Genomic DNA, 21,414 nt, shown 5'->3' with positions numbered 1-21,414 from the left:
CTATCTATCTATCTATCTATCTATCTATCTATCTATCTATCTATCTATCTATCTATCTATCTACAATTCACATTTAAAATACAATGTGCATGTTTACTTTGGCCATCTGTTCAAACAGCTTCATTATTTAAATGTACATTAAAAACAGCGTTTTGCCTGTAAATGTAATGTAATGAAACATCACTGACTTTATAGTGAGCTGAGTGTCTCTGGTGGTATAGAATAAAGAGAGGCACTAAAGACACTGCCCTGCAGTTGTCTTTTCTTTTTTCTGTTTTTTATTGCTGGGGAGAATGTAGGCGCTGTGTTTTTCCACACCTCTGCATACTATCCCACAGAAATCCCCAGAGAAACAGCTCAATCTCTCGTTTGACGGACAGCTGTATAGCTCGTCTCTTGTGAAAAGTGAATTTATTTGACCACTTCTGCTGCCTGTATTTTGGGGGAGAACAAGGGGAACTATACTGGGTCATGCTAGGAATGCATATAAAAATGTTTTGAGATCATCACTTCTCTGTGAAGCTCGAATGTAGCTGCCTCACTCCCTCACTCCCATCTAACTCCTGCTCTGTTACATTTAAGAATCTCATTTGGTCTTCACAGCTGCTTTCACTATGACAGCGTTTGACTTCTCGGATATAGAGGCGTTTTTGGATTGCCACCCGGATCTGTTCGAGGAGTATCTCGTTCGGAAAGCCAAATGTGACCAGGTTAGCAGGTGGTTGAAGGAGCATCAGCCGTCGAAAGTGTCCTCTGTCGAGGAGAAGCGGGGCGCTGCCATGGACCCACTGTGGCCGACCAGTGCTGACGGACTCCGGCGCAGATCGTCCCACATGGAGCTGCGACGGAACTTTGCTCGGTCCAAAGCCACCACTGCACACTGGACATACGACGAGCATGTGAGCTTGAGCGAACACGAGTCCCAGTCCAGCATGAGGCGCCGTGCGCTCCTGCGTAAAGCCAGTTCACTGCCTCCGACTACCGCGCACATCCTGAGCGCCCTGCTGGAGTCCAGGGTCAATGTGCCTCAGTACGCATCCAGCGCCATTGACTATAAATACAGACTTAAAGAAACCAACGAGAGGGAGTTTTTCTTAGAGCTCGTGAAAGATATCTCCAACGAGTTGGACTTAACAAATCTGAGTTATAAGATCCTGATCAATGTCTGCATTCTTGTGGATGCAGACAGGTGTTCGCTTTTCCTCGTTGAAGGACCCCCTCACAAGAGGACTCTGGTTTCCAAGTTCTTTGATGTGCACTCAGGCACCACAGTCAGGCCATCATCTAGCACTCTTAACTCCAATGAAGTGCAAGTGCCATGGGGGAAAGGCATCATTGGATATGTGGCAGAGCACGGGGAGACTGTAAACATCTCAAACGCATATGAGGTAAAGTGTACACCGTTTTGATCATTAGAATTTGTATTCTTAATTTATGTGCGTCCATTTAAGCTGGCGGATATCAGTACATGATGATGTCGGGTATTGGACCCGAGTTTTGTAGTAGTAAAAGAAAAATTTCTGCAATACACATCGTTTCAGGTCCACCTTCAGCTACATTCCCAAGTTAAAAGCATCCACAAATGTGTGTCTTCTTTAAAGTAATGGGACTTTTTTGTTTTGGTTTTTGCTAGCAGAGGAATTCAGGTGTTGGCAAAACTATCCCACTCCTCAGAACTACAACTGCGCACGTTGTTCCGAATACGAAATGCAGGTACTTTTGGATACAAAAAATACAATAGTCAAAGAAAAGGAAAACCTATCACTATATATTTTCTTTTCCACAAACCAAATCTGGTATTATATGCTAGACTTGAGCACCACATCATTATATCATCGCCCTGGGCTGCTTGGGAAACTAAGGAAACATGATGATGTATCCTCCTGCGATCTACTACTCCAGCAGCATAGTTACGTGTCAGTGAGGGGTACAAGAGTCTCTCTGCTTATAGTAAAAACAGTTTCATCCAAAAGAGACTCATATTTACAAGCCCAAGAGTCAGACCTAAACGCTGCGGATGCTTTATCATAGGCTTTACGGGACAAACGCGCATATGGTGAAGGAATGTAAAGCTGGGATGTGTGTGTGTTTTTTCTAATGTGGACTCCTGTCAATAAATATGTAATAGCCTGTATGTTTATATGACCACAATTCCAGGATCACCGCTTCAGTGATGAGATTGACAAGCTGACCGGGTACAAGACTCAGTCCATCCTCTGTATGGCCATCTGCAACAGTGATGGAGAAGTCATAGGTGTTGTACAAGCTATTAACAAAAATCCAATCGGCACCCCATTTACTGAGGATGACGAGAAGGTGAGGCTCTGTTATGCTGAAGAGAAGAAAATCATTCGCCTGTCGTACCAGCGGGCTTCACATTCATATTCATCTTCTTCAATATTACTGATCGCGCCATTAAGGGCATTTAACGAGGGAGTTAAATTTAACTGGTGCATCGTGTACCCCACCACCCAACACTAACACTTGCCATGCAACTGGAAATATTGTTTGTAATTTGCATCTTAATGGCTGCGGAGAGGTGTAAAGTGTTCCCTTGGAATCGAAACACAAGAAAATGGAAGAGAAGAGGTCAAGCTTTTACTCAAGCGTGGAGCATTAAATACGTTCGCCTGTGCATACACACAGTAAGAAAAGTGTTACTTTCAGTTGGTCCCTGTTCCAGTTGAAATGGGCTTACTAGAATATACGTGTGTTATAACTTCATTACGGTTCCACTGCTTATGAGTACAATTTAATTCTCAGAGTTTGCTGACGTGACAATAATATTTCGTACATCCTGGAGATTGGAGGGTTTGGTAAATCAAAAACAAAACAAAAACAAAAAACTGCATCAATGCTGATATTTGCAGTTTGTAAAAATCATAAGTTTGCTTCTGCGTGCAGACCAGTTGCACTGACAAATTCATCCACAAGGTGGCAGAAAAAACTTGTGGAAATAAATACATTGTGAATCCGTATAGTATGCTCTCTCGCTCAACTTCAAAGAAGCTGTGAGAGATTTAAGCTTTTTTTTCAAGTGTATATAAAACAAAACACTAAATATAACTTTGGCAGAGCAACCTCAGAAACGATTTTTCAGCAACAAGGACTGTAAAAATAGGGAGGAGAAAAAGCTCCATCCGGCAGCTTGTCCAGACATTTTAAGGCCCTTGATGTCTTACTAAGTCTCTTTCTCTGAATCAGTACCTCATTAACAGCAAATCTATTTGAGAGAAATTTGCACTGAGAAGCAGCTGACTCCATCATGATCTTTGTATGCGCATTTACTCTTTCTGGTTCTCTTATTCGGCTTTATGTCATTATTAGCATGCAGACATTGCGCATGCCTTTCTCCACTTTTTTGTGCTTTCATTCAGGTGCTGCAGATGTATCTACCATTCTGTGGAATATCGATTTCCAATGCTAAGTTGTTTTCAGAGTCTCGCAAGGAGTATGAAAGGAGCAGGGTGAGAAGTTTTAAACTGTGCATTTACAAAAACATAACTGAACACAATAATCACTCCAAAACACATTAACATGTATGCTTGCCTTTCACAAGTTAGGCTTACATTAACTTCAGCAGCGTGATATTCTATCAGGAATGTGGAAATATGTTTGTGTAATGAACAAATAAAGTTACGGTGTTTATTGTTGCTGCCACAGGCTTTGCTGGAGGTGGTCAATGACCTGTTTGAGGAACAGACCGACCTGGAAAAGATTGTCAGGAAGATCATGCAGCGAGCGCTGACTCTGCTGCAGTGTGAACGTTGCTCTGTGCTTCTTCTGGAGGACATTGACTCACCTGTGAGACCTTTCTTTTCCCATTTCCTCACAGATTCATCTGTTGCTTGATTTTCAGTGTATAACTAAACCAAAGTCATTATAACCTTTTTTTTTTTTTAAATTTGCTGAATGACTTTATTTCTGATTGCAGTGATATATGATTTTTCTCATAGGTTGTGAAGTTCTCAAAGACATTTGAACTCATGTCTCCTTTGTGCAATGTGGACCGTGACATCAGGTTAAAGAGATTTTGCTCATAGATCACTACTGCAGAATTACAATAAACACAAATATGATTAACATTAAAAGAAGACTTGCATTTCACTGTGACAAAAATGGTAGTCAGTGTTTCTGTATATTAATGTTTGCACATGACTGTTGCTTCCTCTTTGTAATAGTGCCCACATCAGCATGGAGAAGTTATCCTGTTCTGACTGGCTAATCAATAACAGTATTGCTGAGCTGGTGGCTTCAACAGGACTGCCTGTTAACATCAGTGATGTGTGCCAGGACCCACGCTTTGATGCTGAGGTATGCACAGTGTAGTGTATTTATCAGATCTGAGGCTTTTATTTAAAAAACAGCCAGATAATACGAGCCATTTGCACCGTTGTTATCACTGCAAGAATATCAGTTTCCCCCCCAAAAAAGTAAAAAATGGCTTCTCTCTTTGCAGGCAGATCAAGCTTCAGGGTTTCATATCAGATCAGTGTTATGTGTTCCTATCTGGAATCGAACTCATCAGATAATTGGTAAGTGAACCAGAAAATAATCAGTTTTGTTTCACTGGAAACGAGTCCTCATGTTATAGTCATGATTTATGTATATTTTCCACAGGGGTTGCACAAATTCTGAACCGCCTGGACAGGAAGACCTTCGATGATGCAGATCAGAGGCTATTTGAGGTTAAGCTACACTAGCAACCTTCTGTTTGGTCTGCACTGTGACACTGTAGATCCGCAGGTTCTTTTCATGTTTCATATTTTTCCTCTGGCCTATTGTTTGTGTGCAGGCATTTGTGATATTCTGTGGCCTTGGAATCAACAACACAATGATGTACAATCAAGTTAAGAAGACATGGGCTAAACAGTCTGTAGCACTGGATGTAAGCCTGTTCTTCTATCCATCACTCTATGTCTCTCTGGAGGATAAAATATATTTATGTATCTTTCTATACAATAATTTCTTCTTTTTTGTCATGTGCCAGTTTTCTTTTATGGTAAATGGCCTGTATTTGTACAGCACTTTACTTTATGTTTTCTTTTATGTTTTGATGATTCCATGTAATCCATCCATCGATTTTCTTAACCAGTTCTCTAACTACGGTTGCAGAGGAGCTGAAGCCTTTCTAGTTGACACAGGAGAGTGGTGGTTTACACAAGTTACCAGTCTATCAAATGGCTAGTATAATCTGATATCAATTCAAATCAATTTTATTTATATAGTGCAAGTTCACAACTACAGTTGCATCAAAGTAAGAGTAAAGACCCAACAAAATTAGAAAGAAAACCCCATCAATCACACAACCCTAAATAAGGAAGCACTTTATAAGAGTACGAAGGAAAAAGGGAGCCTGAAAGCTGAAGGTTCTGCCTACCATTCTACTTTTAGAAACTCTACAAATAAAAAGTAGGCCAGCAGCCTTTACCCGATTACTTTGTATGTAAGGAAATTTATTTTTAATTCTATTCTAAATTTAACAGTGAGCCAGTGAAGAGAAACTAATATGGGAGATATATGATCTCTCTTTCTGGTCCCTGTCGGTACTCTTGTTTCAGCATTTTGGCTCAACTGAAGGTTTTTCAGGGAGCTTTTAGAGTGCCCTGAAAATAATGAATTACAAGAGTAAAAGTATTAGATAAATGCATGAACTAGCTTTTCAGCATCACTTTGAAACAGAATATTGCTAATTTTAGAGATACAGGACAGTGTGAATGAGTAAATAAAGCTGAGTGTCATCTGCATAGCAATGGAAATATCTGTAATGTCTTCTAATTATACAGCCTAAGGGAAGCATGTAAAATATTAAAAGTATTGATACCAGCATGCAACGCTGTGGAGCTCCATGACTAACTTTTATGTGTAACCCCATTTACACACGCAAATTGGAATCTATCAGATAGAGTCACGCTATTGCAGAGCTGGATTCCTTTAATACTTTCAGTGTGTTCTGATCTCTGCAGTAACATACTATGGTCAATGGTATCAATAACAATATAAGCTGTAGCAATAATCCAATAAACTCTTATTCATAAATGGGTCTATATTTATTGTGGGGAAAAAAGCAAACTTCAATAAACTTAATGTTTTATATATACAAAAAATGCTAAATCTTACAATTCCAAAACTGTAAGATATTACAAATTACTAAGCAATTTGGGAGCAGTATTAGAAATATGTGGTATACACGGGAAAAAATAATAATTTTCAGTGACACTACTCTAAAATGAAAACATATTTTAGGACACACAGTAAAATGAATTCAAACTACCTGTATGAGAAATTATCGATTCCAGAAAAATGCTGTGTCACCACTGTTACTGCTAATCTTAGCAGAGGCTCTTTACATTCATTGGTGTCTCAGTCTGCGTTCTGTTCCAGTGCCCAGTATCTAACCTGAGCAGTCACATTATCCTCAGAAAACATGATTCCTCTTCTTTACCATAAATATTTTAGTTGCTTTTAAATTATTAATGATAAATACACGTGCAGGTCTGCTCAGTTTTCATCAAGGACAACAAACACAGCTGTATTTCTGTCACACAATCTTTGATGTTTCTTTTGTGATTAGAGATAATATAGCAACAAATTGGCTTTAAAAGCAGATACATATTTACTTTGATCTGATTACATAGGACGGTGAACACAGATAAAAAACATCAACACTCTTGGTAAATATTAATTATCTTGTTTAGCAGTGAGTGTACATTAGAGAGCTAGTCTTATGTTATTTAGGCCATCCCCTCATGACATCACCTCACTATCTGGGACAGTTTTTTTTTTGAATATGTCAGTGTTTTGCATTATTTTCTGTTTTTCAGATGTTGTCCTATCACGCTACCTGCTCCAAGGTGGAAGTTGACAGACTGAAGGTAATCCTCAGAACTAATCAAATAAAAACATTATATAATGCATAAAGGCACTATACCAACGTCAGGAAAATAGTGAAATGTGTCAGTAGATAAAGGTGCAACGTAAACTGGAAGGCTGTTTGCCTATGCTGTCATCCTTCAGTGGCACTCTGTGACTGACAGCACTGTCCTCTCCCCCTAAGGCTGCCAAGATCCCCCTGAGCAGTGAGTTAGGCATTGATGAGTTTCACTTCAACGACTTTTCATTGGACAACGACGCCATGATCACGGCTTCTCTCAGGATGTTTCTGGAACTTGGTGTTGTCCAAAAGTTTAAAATTGACTATGAGGTAAGGCCATGAAATGTGCCTTGTAATATGCATGTTTATCCATCCATACATAAACATATTCATACCTTCTGTATATCTGTCTGTAGGTTTTGTGCCGCTGGCTTCTGACTGTGAGGAAGAACTATCGAACTGTGGCATACCATAACTGGAGGCATGCTTTCAATGTGTCGCAGTGCATGTTCGTTATGATCACGGTAAATTTTAACATAGAGCAAAAAAAGTCAGATGTATATCTTTAAAGAAAGCAATGATGTAAAGTTGTTTTGCATGCCCACAAATAGATAGATCTATGGAATAAACTATATAAAAATTTCTAAGAGGTATATCCAAGGAATTTCTAAGAAGTCATATGGTGGTGGATTTGGTCTCTTATTGCTTAGGGTTGCTTCTATGTCCTATCCTATAAAAGTACATTAAATATTTAGTTAAAATAAATGAAACAGAATAGATTTAAAATTACTTGGTAAGAATGTGGCCATCTGCTTTGCATTGTGTAGACAGCAAGTTTCCAGGATGTCCTGTCAGATGCAGAGATATTGGCACTGATGGTTGGCTGTTTGTGCCATGACTTAGACCACCGAGGCACCAACAATGCATTTCAAGCTAAGTACGCCACAGAGGCCTGTGGATTTTGGAACTGGTGTCTTGTTGATGCAGAGAAGTGTAACTACTCTGTTGTTCCTGCAGGACAGGTTCTGCTCTGGCCCTGCTTTACGGGACATCAGCCACCCTGGAGCATCATCACTTCAACCATGCAGTCATGATCCTGCAAAGTGAGGTCAGGCTAATATTTTTCTATTTTTTGATCAAGTCCATGTAATTCTTATGTTTTTGCAGAGGTTTCTTTTTTATCTTAGTAGTTTGCTTTCCTTGTTCAAGGTTCTGTAACTTCCAGCTGATAAAAGAAAATAATATTTACGTAATCCTTAATGAAATCTTGATGATTCATTTGAATAAATAACGTCATATGGTGTCAGTTAGATAGATAAATTAATATTTTTTTCTTTATTTTCTTATAGATAGCAGTTTAAATATGAAACGAAAATGCCAGAGTCAAAAAAAAATCAAGGACAGACATTGGTGTATTTTTGAAATCTTATTTAATCAGCTCAATTGTGGATCAGTAATACATGCTATAGCCTGAGGCTAGTCTGCAATTTCTGTCCCTTTAGATTAAACTAAACATCAGCTCAGCAAGAAAACACATTCAAAATAACAGAAAACACAAATGCACAGACTGCATTCAATTTAAAAGTGTTGGACTGAGACCATTAGGCTAACAGAAAGCCACTGTTTAAAGAGTTCGAGTAAAGTCGAGAGGCTGCTTTGTCTCAGGTGAAAATCAGTTTGATCATTGGGATCCGTGTTTTTTATCGATTTCTTTTAGCAGCGGACAGAGAAAGTCCAAACACGCTGCTAATTAACATTTCTAAAGGGAGCTTCTTTTGACAGTGAGCAATGACTTTACCGGTGCATTGGATTTAAGGAGACATTTTAGCCACTATTACTCATCCTCGTCTGCTTTTGCGTGTGTACCCACTGTATTGCATGCTATTGTGTTTTTATTTCACAGGGTCACAATATCTTTGCAAACCTAAGCTCTAAAGAGTATAGCAACATGATGCAACTATTGAAGCAGGCTATTCTCTCCACAGACCTTACTTTGCACTTTGAGTAAGTGTTGCTTTTTTTTCCTCACGGCATTCAAGGCCAAAATAGTTTGTGACTTGTAAACTTACATACATCATTATAAATTATTAGATGTATTACCATATTCTTAACAATAATTTTCACATTTTTGTGTCATTGCAAAGCTCTTCCACTTGGGTGGTTACCAAGTTGGGGAGGGGGACAAATTGTGCTTCAACTTTTTTTTCTGTCCTTGATTATCTCTTTTAATTGCAAGGCGCAGAACCAAGTTTTTTGAATATGTTCTGTCTGGAGAGTTCAGCTGGACTGATGAAGGACACAGAGAAGTTCTTAGGTTTCTACATTTATATACAAATAAATCAAAATAGCACAAACTATAACTGAATTTAAAAAAAGAGATGGAAATGAGCTTTAATGTCATCAACAGGTCTATGTTGATGACAGCATGTGATCTGGGTGCAGTCACTCGTCCCTGGAAGATATCTAAACAGGTTTGAGCCTTTCACTATCCCTTCATCCAGGCTGCTAATGTTTTAATCACTGATAGTAATTAATAACGCAGCTGCTCTTGCTATGTATGGGTCCGAATGGCCGGAAAGGATGCTAGGTTGTGTACATGACCTTATACACCAGGGCATTGTGATATTGTTAGAAGCTGCATTTATAATAATCCTTATTGTGATACATCTTTTTTTTTTTTTTTCAATATATGCTAAGAAGTACATAATTGGAATACAACCAAAGAAGGTCTTTTCCATACACTCCGGAATATGCACTTGCTTCCTAGTGGCCCTGAGTCATGGCTATATTAAGAGGATTCTTATAATATATCCATGTCATGAATATGTTACAGGTACAGGACACTGGAGGATAGATTAGATTAAAAAATCCATCTAAGGTAGTGCCACAAACATCGCTTCAGTTTCTTTGGGACTTTTCCAAAAAGAGCATAAGGGCACTTCCTAAAGGCCATTTAAAAAGCTTTTTTTGCATCCTTGACCCATACAGTTGCTCTATCTAGGTCAAGGATGCATATTTCCTAGAGCTTTCTCATTAAATTAAATTAGCTCACTAATCCATTTACTTAATTTTACTTGGACACAAACACTCATTTGATTTTTTTATATACAACCAAATTATATTTCCAAAGCTTAGTTTACAGTCCTGTGCATGTGGGTTTTTTTCTAAAATAATGCAGGTGATGCGTTAGCATGACTCATAATAGTACCATACTAATAGAAAGATAATTGTTCTTCTCATTTAATTTAAATGAAAATAAGGACAAAGTAGCAAAGTACGTTTAAGTCATTATTAACAGCAAACTGGTACATCATTTTTAGAGTTAACTAATTTGTTTCCCTCGATCTGCACAGGTTGCAGAGCTGGTTACAAGTGAATTCTTCGAGCAAGGTGATAGGGAGAGATCAGAGCTTAAGTTAATCCCAGCAGTAAGTAAGGAAGCTTTAAAAGTCAGTCACACAATTTTCCACAATTTTCTTAATATAACTAGATCTCTCTCTAGGCAATCTTTGACCGCAATCGCAAAGATGAACTACCTGCCTTACAGCTTGAATGGATTGATGGGATCTGTAAACCTCTTTACCAGGTCAGACAACCCTTTATGATTTAAGTTAAGCATTTAGGTCTTATGAAAAGGTAATAGTAATTAAACTATTAATATCATTCTTTCTCTCCAGGCACTGCTGAAACTCAACAGAAAGTTACAGCCAATGATGGATGGCATCGATGCCAATCGAAAGAAATGGCAGGATCTCTGCTCATCCTATCAGCAGACACGCAGAGCTTCGGTGTCTAATCAGAGTACAGAATCAGGTCAGAACACTGAGTCAGGTGAAGAAGATGGAGAAAACAATGAAAACCTAGAGTCTAGAGAAACTGCGAAGCCAGTCGAAAACTCACTGTTTGGGTCAAAGTGCAGTTAGGATCAAAGATGCAGAGAAAACAAGGAGGTGGAAACATAGCATCTGCAGGAAAGAAGTAAAATAAGCTAAGTGTTTGGCAAGCTTTGCATTAAGTTGAAAACATTCAAATGTCCTCTGATTTGATGAGAAATGCACTACCCACTATTGGTAAATGAAATGCAGCTTTCATCTGCTAGGTGTCCCAAGCACTACGTTAAACTCAGGACTGAGCTTTATCCCTACTGGTCAGACTCCCTCAGATGTATCTGAGAGCTTGTCATGGGATGAATGAGAATTGAATAAGAATGAAGGATGAATAAGAAACCAAAGAAGGTCTCTTAATATTATAATATTTTTAATGGGAACTGTGTTAGAAATCCCAAAACTATTGGAATGCCTTTACAAAACAAAAAAGAATCACTGTGACAAATCATATAAATTGCCATTATGAATGTTTACTGGAGCATGATTGTGTTCTGGATAAAGCTGTGGTACCTCAGTTGCAAATCTTTGGCTATATGGTGTAATTTTCAGTGTTGTGTGCAATACGTGTATTTTCTGGGGGAAAACAGGCAGATATGCGTCAAAGACTCAAACAAGAGGTCAGGGTTAAAAGTCTGCTGGCTTGTTGTATGCGCGTGTCTCTGTGAGTCTGTGTTATATCATGGTTAGGTAGTTATTTAATGAATCTTAAAATAATTTATTGCAGCGGGATAGTTTAATTTCCAGACTCATAAAATGTTTAATGAATGCTCACTTGATTGAGAAAAATACATGAATGCCTATAAGTCCATGTCCATGTGTTCAGTTCAGTGTTAGATCTACTTTCTCTTTACATGTGCCCCGACTGTAAGCTACTAATTTTATTGTTTACTGTCTTTAAACTACACACAGTGGGATGAGTTTGTCTTACTCTCGCTAAAAAAGAAGACTTCTCAGTGCCCGTACTATGGCCTTTACAAGATTTCGGTGTTGTACATATAAAATATGGAAAAATATCCAACTGGAAGTTTCATAAAGCAGATTGTGTACATACAGTATATACGGTGCCATGAAAAGTATTTTCCCCCTTACTGATTTCTAAGCTTTGTGTATTTTTGTCACAATTACATGTTTCAGATAATCAAAGAAATGCTAAATGATGACTTCATTTATTAAGGAAAAAAGCTAGCCAAACCTAATCTATGTGAAGTCATGGCCTGCCTCATTGAAAATAATGAAAATCATGAAAATAATTTGATTAACCGCATTTTCATATAAAAGAAAAAAGCTGAGTTCAGTTTCATGAGCTAAACCCAGAACTGATTACTACCAGACCTGTTGAATCAGAGAATCACTTAAATGGAACCTATTTGACAAAGTGAAGTAGGTTAAAAGACCTCAAAAAGCAACAGCTGAGAAACAAAGTCACTGACATCTATCAGTCTGGAAAGGGTTATAAAACCATTTCTAAAGCTTTAGGACTCCAGTGAACCACAGCGGTAAGGACAGCACTATCCACAAATGGAGAAAACTTGGAACAGTGGTGAACCTTCCTAACAAAATTACTCCAAGAGAGCTCGATCACATCCTGGAGGTCACCAAAGAACCCAGAACTGCATCTAAAGAACCACAGGCCTCACTTGCCTCACTTCAGGTCAAAGTTCATTACTCAACAATAAGAAAGAAACTAAACAAAAATGACATCCATGGGAGAACTCCAAGGAGAAAACCACTGCTGACCAGGAAGAGGACATAGCTGAGCTCACATTTGTCAAAACTCTGTGGACTGATGAAGCAAAAGTTGAACTTTTTTAAAAGGTTTGAGTCCCATTACACCTGACATAAAACTAACCATCATTTCAGGAAAAGAACATCATGCCAACAGTCAAACATGGTGGTGGTAGTGTGATGGTCCGCAGGTGCTTTCTGCTTCAGGACCTGGACAACTTGCTGTAACCGACTGAACCATGAATTCTTCTGGTAAACCCTGGAGGAGAATGTCCAGCCATCAGTTTGTGCTCTAAAGACAATGCAGGACAGTGACCCAAAACACGCCAGCAAGTCCAATGGCTCCCAAAAAATAAAAATAAAAATAAAAATTTGAAATCCAATTGAGATGCTTTCTTCATGCATCCTAACTCTACAATCTGTCTGAATAAAAACTATTCTGCAAAGAAGAATGGGCCAGAATTCCTTAATAGCAATGTGAAAGACTCATTGCTAGCTATCACAAATGCTTAATTTCAAGTCCTGCTGCCAAGGGTGGCACAAACAGCTACTTTGCTTAGGAGACAATTAATTTTTCAAATACGGCTGTGTAGGTACGGATGGCTTTTGTACCCTTAGTAAATGAAATCATTATTTTTAAACTGCATTGTGTATTTAGTCTGGTTATCTTTTCCTAATATTATAATATTAAAATTTGTTTGATGGTTTGAAACATTTAAGTCTGAGAAATACTAAAACTAAGAAATCAGGAATGGGGCAAATACTCTTTCATGGCACTTTACACTATGCTTTCATTTATTTGCTGATGCATGGTGATTATGTTGAAACTGCATGCATCATATTTAATATTGACACTGGACATTATCTCAATGCCTTCGACTGCCCAATGAGATTTGTTTTGCATGAAAGTATTATAATGGAAATACGAAATGTTGCTACTGCACTACTGTTGTTGAGAACAGATACAGATTTCTATTTTAGATCACAAACTGTACCAAAATGATACATTCATTATTTTTCATACACCGGGCTCTATATTTATAATTATTCCCTAAAATAAATTCTTAGAGAAGACAGGACGGCGTTTCACTTCAGACAAAAGGGAGAAGCAAGTATTAAATGTGTCTCCATCTGGTTTTGTGAATAAAACTCTGTGGCATGAAAACTGTTTGTTTGGTGTTTATGTAACCAGAGTTATGTCATAGCTATTGTTTAAAATTACAGTAGCTGCTTCTTTATATCAGACCGTCTGACAATTGTGAAGTTTACTGACATTCAGAAGGAGGAAGTAGCACCATGATGTGAATGTATTGTTACTGTTGTAAGGCTATTGGCAACAAAATAAAATAAAATACATGAATAAATATGATAATCCATCAAGTACATTCTCCACTGTAAATGATATACACAATATGCCTAATGTGACAATGCACTGTGGCCAAGGATGATGCTGATGCACTCTTTCACTGAAGCACATTGAGGCAGCTGAGTTCTGGAAGATTATGAATCAATTAAACATGCAATCCCCATGATTCATTAGCTTGTAGGAACAGTTTTAGCAGCAATAACTTGAAGTAAAAACTCACAGTTTGGGTTTGGATCATCTTCAAACTTTACAACAGTATACCAGGCCATGGGGGAGCTAAGTACCTAGGTTGGCTAAGCATTTGACCTTGGCAGTCGCTGTTAGTGTCCAGTGTCAAAGTTGACCTTGAAATTTTTTTTAAGAAACAATATCGAGTAACATATCAAATGAAAGGGCACGGGGAAAGCTTTACAACACTAGTTTTATTTTTTCAATAAGACATCCTATGGAATCAAAATGATGCCATAACAGGCTGATGGGCTGCGTTCTCTGAGTATTGTATTGTTAGGAATTTAACATTTCAGACACTAACTGAGGTCTGTAGACCCTGAGGTTTTTTGCAGTTTCTCGCAGCACTGCACAGTCTGACTTCATGGTGAATTTGCTGTGACATCCATTCCTTGTGTTGTGAAGATTGTGTTAACACACATCTAATTTGTCCAGACCAGCAAACTGCCAAACTTCTGTTTTTGCATTTGATAAGAAACAGTTTTCTGCTATATAAGCTCTTAATTTTTATGGAAAATCAGCGTAGATGTAGTTTTTCACATGGCTCCATACAGGCCTGTTAACACTTTGTTTTTCACATGACTGTAGGTGTGGCTTCTCTCACTGTTGATACAGACCAAACACGTTGCTTGTGCATATCTGCAGCATCACAGATAACAAAACAACATCTGTCCACATCTGCTACCTGAATGTCATTAAACTTGGAATTTAATGCTTCTAATTTCAAGTTGCATTTATTTCTTATGTCTTTCATAAAAAGTAGAATAAGAGTAAAGCGTTTTTGTTTGATTTTCTTGTGCATATGGATATTAATAGAGTTTATGTGACTGAAATAGACAGCATCTGTATTTATGATACGCAGTGGCTTTGAGATTTCCCTGTCTCTTTGGAATACTGAAGAACAACATGGAGAGCAACAATATCTCTTTTTACCTTTTTATATTTGACAGCACATAAGAAAAGACGAACTTGCACTTTCAAAATCGTCTCAGGTAAAAGAGCAAAGTGACATGAAAGACTGCCAATGAGAAAAACACTGAAAAGTAACGATAAAGGTTGAATCATCCGCAAAGCCTCAAAACAGAAGCTGAAACATTGTATAGAGATTCTTTACATATTCATACAGCCTCTGTTAAATCCTCGTATTGGTCTGTGGAGAGTGTTTGATGTTGATTTTAATAGGTGAGGCAACAGTAGAAGCAGAAGTAATGTATAAAACCCAGTACAGCTTGATGCGTATTCAGCCGCCAGCTGCCAAGCCATAGCCAGACCCGGGCCTTAATCTATAATTTAACATGGATTGAGTTTATTCTCCTCAGGGTCCGTGATCAGGGAGAACTGGATGGAGACAGGAGAGAGAGCCTTCCAACCTCATTTTTGATACAGAGTCTGGCTCCAGCACAGTCTTTGATCTCTCTGCTGCTCTCGCTTCCTCTTCGCTGCGCTTGTTTTTTTTTTGTTTTTTGTTTTTTTGTCTCCCTCACACACAGAAGCAGCATCTCTAACTCATATCCTGTCTGACATACTGTACTATAGGTACACGCTGACAAAAAGATGCAGTGCATAAATGTCTGTGTGGAAAACAAACACCCCAAAGAGACACATGTAATGTTTAATAACCTATTTATATGCCTAGTTTATATTCTGAGTCATTTTTTATGAACCAGAGCTCAAAAAATAAAAACACATAATAAGAAATAATCTCTGAGAATGAGTTACAGTGAAGGTTTTAAACAGTGTGTGTAAACATTATCACAGTAATGAGAAATCGCCCCAACTGCTGCTTTGTAAATCTAGAGGAAATGTCCTTTATCCATTTTTAGAAACTAGATTGCCATGCAAATGTAATAGTGTGAAGCAGACTATAAATATTAATACACACTCTTACTAATGGTGGTGTACTAGAAATAGCTGTGTTCGCCTCATGATTATTTATTTGATTATGTGCAAATCTTTTTTATGATACAATGCCGGAACTCTATTATGAATTTTAAAGCAGACTGCACTTGTTGGGCATGCATCAGTGTGATGGCTTCAATAATCACATATTCAACACCACATCAAGTCTGAACACAGCAAACAAGAAACTTTGGGGGAGAAAAAATTAAAACACTTCAGTGATTGTAAATCACTATTTGTTTACATTTACATTTACTGTACTTAGAGAACTACAGTACATACCTTGAGCCACTCCTCATTTCCATATATTTTTCTAGGAAAATGGACAATAGGTGCAGTGATTTATTGAAACATGTTCTTTAAGTAGTCTTCAGGAATAGTTCTCTGGGCCTCTTGAAGGATATTCAAAGCTCTTCTTTGGATGTTGGCTTCTTTTTGTCCCGTTTTCTGCCAAGATGATCCCACACTGCTTCAACAATGCTGAGGTCCAGGCTCCATAACTGATAGTGTTTCCACTGTGTGTTCTATCCATGCTTTAACTGCATTGGTCATGGGTTTGAGGTCATTATGTGGCTGAAAAGTGAAGCTGTGGCTAATCAGATGCTTTCAGATGGTACGCCATGGTGGATCGACATCTGATGGTACTTTTCTGCAATTATTAGTCCATCGATTTTGACAAGATCGCCAACACCACAGAATGCAGCCCCAAAACATGACAGAGCCTCCACAGATGATGATTTGATCCTAAGACCTGTTGCCATTGATTTTCAACTTATTGGTGCAGAAATACTATTTTATGTTTGTAACTGTGTTATCTTTGGAATTATTCATGGATTCATTTAAATAAATGAGAACAAATCATGAGTTTTCGTGACAGGCTGTTAGTAATAAATTATCTAAAGATACAATTTAAACTTGTTTATTTGCTAAGTGGTCTTTTAAATGTAGACCCAACACTGATTCAACAAAGAAACATTCCTTGACCACTTTAAATATTGCAAAAAAGTCAGGAAGCAAAAGATACAGAAATGAGCAGTGACTCAAGACTATTGCACAGTTTCTGTATAAAAGTAAATCAACAAAGTAGAAGCTAGTGTATTTACTTCCCCTTTATTCCATGGCGACTCTAAGAATCTGCTTGGAAGGCAGAATATCTCATATCACTAAAAATGGAATTATAAAGTGTGGATGAAAACATAATTTAAGGTCCATTTAGTAGTTGTTGTAAAGCTTTTCACCGCCATATTTGCAAAATTATTCTTGCTTTTAGTAAAATACTTGTGCACTGTTTACACACATGAAGTCAGCCCATAAAAATGTCCGGTATTCTATTCAATTTATGCCATCTGCCAACAGACGCCATATATGAAATTCTCTAAATATGGTGGCTGAATAAATGATTTTTCATTGGTTGGACGAGGACCCATTATAGATCAAAATGTATGTTTGTGCGTGCGCATTAAGACGCTGAAGTGTGGCTATTGTAGCTTTCAAAAGAAACTAGCAAAGAATTTTAATGATAACTTTAGTGACAGGAGACTAATATACTATTACTTCAGCTCAGATAGTGTTTTGCAGAGCTGTGACTTAGGAGAAAATATACAAAGGAAGTGAAGGACACAGTCTCACAATGAAGCATGGTGAGTTTTTACCTTGTGTTGTACTGTGGACATGAATAGGCCAGTTTTTTCATCTCTGAATGCAGAGAGAAAGTCACAGCTATCTTAAAAAATAAAGAAATAAATAAGCTTTGAACCTTTACAGCCTGTAATCATTTCATTATAGGCTATCAGATATGTTTTACAGAACAGATGCTCATGGCTGATTATCCTGGTAGGTAAATCAAGATGCACTGCACCTTTTTAACCACTTAGTCAGTATTACCTGCCTTAATGAGAGTTAAATAAAAAAGGACAGAGGCATGAAGCACAAAGAGAAAGACATATCTTCCTTCTTTTGCCTGTACTTCTCTGACCGCTTCATTACAAATCCCACGTGGAAAGACCTGCAGACAAATAATTTTGTGCTGATTCCTCTACTGCCAAGGGCTGTTTTTAAAATCAAGCATCCTCGCTGTCTTTCTGTCTAGGTGGAGAAACATGTTTTATCTGAAGGTTCTTTCCCTCTGCAGTCACATTGCACAGCCACATCCAGTGGAGATTGGTGGGTTTTTTTTTTCTTTTTCTGCCATTTACTGATCTGCCTTGTCTGGCTGGTGTCTGTCACAATCAAAGTATCCTCAGTGTTACAACATGCAGATAAATAATTGATTCACGCAGGCAGCTCACTGGTTATGTAATGAAGCATCAGAGAGTACCCTACTCTGAAACTGTGCCGCAAGTAAAGACATAAATGTTACAGCAGCTTGTTGATATTTAGTGCATGTGTGTCAAATTTGTCAAATGATTTGATTACAAATTATTATTAATTGGTTTATTGAGTGGCTTTATTGTCATTGCAAACTAGGGTAGCAAAACAATGAAATTATTTGAGCACCTCCTGACATGCAAAACATTACAAAAAATGGTGCAAATGCAAACATTTAAACATGCACATGAAGAATAAAGAATATGTGGTAAGAAAATATAGTGCAAAGATTACACAAGTACTATATACACTATATTATATTAAGATAGAAACACTATAAACCACAGTTTAGCTACACACTATAAACATACTAAAGAACATTGAATGGTGTTAAAATCAGGGTGTCACGTTTCTCCATTGTAATCTATCAGTCAATCAACTGTGTATTATTCAGCAAACATGCATTAATTGTGCATCAAATAGAAATCATCACTGCTGATATCAGCATGTGATGATTTTTTAATTTCTTTAGATTTTGAAAACAGCCACTGTTAAGTTTTACAATATTCATGGGGTTTGAAATACCGCACAGTTAAATATTTATTAAAAATAACTGTCACAATAAATGATAATAAAGATAGCTAATAGCTTCAGCCCAAAAAATGGTGTTTTCATTCATCCAACCCGATGAAAAAGCAAGAAAACGTAAAAAAAAAAAACTGTGAAAAAAAGTCATCTGAGCAAGATGAAAATAGGTTGTTTCATGCTTGGTGGGAAATATCCTAAAATCAAGTAAAAAATTTATGTAACTGCATTATTATAGTCAGGATAAATGTGTCATGTATCTGAATACTACAGATAACAGTGGCACTTCCTTGCGTTTTCCTTGGTTTTGCTTCCCTCAAGTGGTGAATAAGAAAAGTAACATTTCTGCAGGGTACTTGGAGAGAGTAGTTACTAAAAAATACATGTGGTATAATGAGAAATCAAAAATAATGAAAGCGTACAAGTAAACTACCACAATGCAGACAGCTGTGCAATGTCACACAACACAGCTGAGCTGAATTGCTTGCATAAATAAAGTAGATGGCACACTGACTTTCAAGGGCAGAGAGAGACAGAGAGAGACAGAGAGAGAGAGAGAGAGAGGGTGGAGCGTGTGCTCTTGACCAATCCATGGATCTGACCAGAGAGGAAAAAAGAAAGCAGAGGAGGAATCAGAGTGTCCCCCTGGCCTGCTGACAGCTGGGAACGCCCCTCCCTGATGACAGACCAGAACTGAATTCCTTCAATGAAAAGCCCTTTGATTGTTGGCAGAAACTCCTCTGGTTTGGCTGAATGGCTGTCAGCTCTGTCAGGATGATGGACGGGCGGCTGTTTCACCCCTGATAGAAACAAGCCCCTTGCAGTGAGCCACTAACTCTTAAAGAACAGGACCTCTGCCAGTCAACTTCTAACCTCTTTCCAGGCAGATGGAAACAACCATAAGACGAGGAGTGCAAAAGTGATGCAACGTCTGCCTGTGATAAGTAGTTACCAGCGCTGGAGAAGAAAGCTGAGCTTCTCATGCTACTGTGTGGCTCCATCAACAAATCACGTGACAGCTGATATACATCCATCCAGATTGATATTTTATGTGTAATTAAGACTTTAAATGAATTCAATGTCAATTAAAAGCACCAAAAATATAACAACCAATAATTTCTTATCCAAACAAATGTGAAACATAATGTAATTCTCTCCCTCTGTTCCTGAGTTACAGAGTGAATTATGGGAAGAAAAGCCTTTTTGTGAAATATATGATGTCTCTGTTGACCTTTGTTCTTTCAAATATAAAACGTCATCAGTACATAATTTTGTTATTATTGAGTTTTGGCAGAAAATGTGTTTTGTGGTCTCTCATTGACCATGTTCTTAGACCACAAAATTCTAATTAGCTCAATGCAATAGTCCAGTAGTGTGTCTATGTGTTCACAGGTCAAAGAAAAATAAGAAGAAATACTCCATATTCATGAGAAAGAACAAAGAAAGTCAGCTTTGGTTTTGAACCCCACGTCAGACACCTGCCTTCAGATACTAAAATCCACATGATAATATGGAAACAGCGTTAATTTGCTTTCATGTCCCAAAATTATTTATAATTTATGTGTTGTTTATGTGTTGGCCACACAGAAAATAGTCAGTATTAACTGTAAGGCAATATTGCTCACCACTGGACCACTGTGCCACCCTGTAAATGAAGGTGTATATACAAATGTGAATTTAGTTTAAACACCAGAACGCTATTAAAAAATGTAGTTAATTTTGCCACGAGGCTCATGGCCCATTTTACAAGCGCTCTTTAAATGACTGCAACTTTGTTACCGTTTGTGCTTGAGGTGAAATGCAAATGTTTTCAGATAGAAAAAGCCATGGTAGCACAAAGCATTCACAGGGAGAGAAAATTCAAATGGTTCCAGAAATATAAGAATTGTTTTCTAATCTTACGGTGACAGTTACAAAATAAGTCCAGGTGGTCTGTATGATACTTGGGTAATAAACGCTCAATCACATGTATATCCACACTCAACATCACTACCAGCAAAGAAGTGCCTCGTGTGTCTACAGATGTGAGCTGTATCTGAGGTAAGACAATTTTATTCACCTCTAAACTTTCCGCTAGTCTTGTGAACAACATTATATATAAACACAGGCCTTGGCCATCAATATACTGTTCAAACTTGAATAACCTCATAACACAGGGATTTACTTCTGTTCGTACTCCTACAGGCAATCGTTTTATTATTCTACAAGGCCAGAGAGATGTTTGTTTTTCCCTCGCTACCTTTATGTAACTGACTGTATGTACAGAAAACTCAGAGTCTGTTGTGTGTCTGGTAGTCACAATGCTACTGCAGTGTTTAGGCTCTATGACATTAACTGCAGCCCTTTAACGCACCATGATCATTATGTGTTCTATGACCGTTCATACGTGAGTGCCGAAGAGAGCAGCTTAGACTCTCCGAACAGTGAATCATCGCTGTTTCCCTGTGAGAAGAAGGTATAATCCAGGCAAATGTGTACACTGAGTCCCAGCTCAGTCAGAAAGCAGTATTTCTCTTTTCTCTCTTTTCACCACTCTCTGACTC

The 21,414-nt window shown here is 37.9% G+C and overlaps 1 protein-coding gene across 1 annotated transcript; it reads left to right on the top strand.

The window, feature by feature from the left end:
* Positions 1 to 290: 290 nt before the first annotated feature.
* Positions 291 to 13,651, top strand: pde11al (phosphodiesterase 11a, like). The gene is made up of 20 exons (XM_084944199.1): positions 291 to 1,388; positions 2,158 to 2,316; positions 3,378 to 3,467; positions 3,664 to 3,804; positions 3,957 to 4,021; positions 4,182 to 4,314; positions 4,460 to 4,535; positions 4,621 to 4,688; positions 4,796 to 4,888; positions 6,825 to 6,875; positions 7,058 to 7,204; positions 7,291 to 7,398; positions 7,702 to 7,811; positions 7,892 to 7,982; positions 8,778 to 8,878; positions 9,111 to 9,188; positions 9,282 to 9,345; positions 10,228 to 10,302; positions 10,377 to 10,460; positions 10,552 to 13,651. The coding sequence occupies exons 1-20, from the start codon at positions 615 to 617 to the stop codon at positions 10,795 to 10,797; spliced, it is 2,754 nt and encodes a 917-aa protein (XP_084800325.1). The 5' UTR covers positions 291 to 614; the 3' UTR covers positions 10,798 to 13,651.
* The last annotated feature ends 7,763 nt before the right edge of the window (positions 13,652 to 21,414 follow it).

The sequence above is a fragment of the Perissodus microlepis genome, chromosome 11 (genome assembly GCF_051167445.1).
Source record: "Perissodus microlepis isolate ML-2025 ecotype Zambia chromosome 11, ASM5116744v1, whole genome shotgun sequence".
Lineage (NCBI taxonomy): Eukaryota > Metazoa > Chordata > Actinopteri > Cichliformes > Cichlidae > Perissodus > Perissodus microlepis.
The sequence above is the reverse complement of the archived record's forward strand: the minus strand, read 5'-3'. Positions and strand labels throughout refer to the sequence as shown.

Excerpts from the sequence above, each read along its gene's own strand:
- pde11al (XM_084944199.1), top strand. The coding sequence starts at position 615 with ATGACAGCGTTTGACTTCTCGGATATAGAGGCGTTTTTGGATTGCCAC. Across the intron at positions 7,399-7,701 it reads GCATGTTCGTTATGATCACG|ACAGCAAGTTTCCAGGATGT; the intron begins GTAAATTTTAAC and ends TGCATTGTGTAG. Across the intron at positions 7,812-7,891 it reads AACAATGCATTTCAAGCTAA|GACAGGTTCTGCTCTGGCCC; the intron begins GTACGCCACAGA and ends TTGTTCCTGCAG.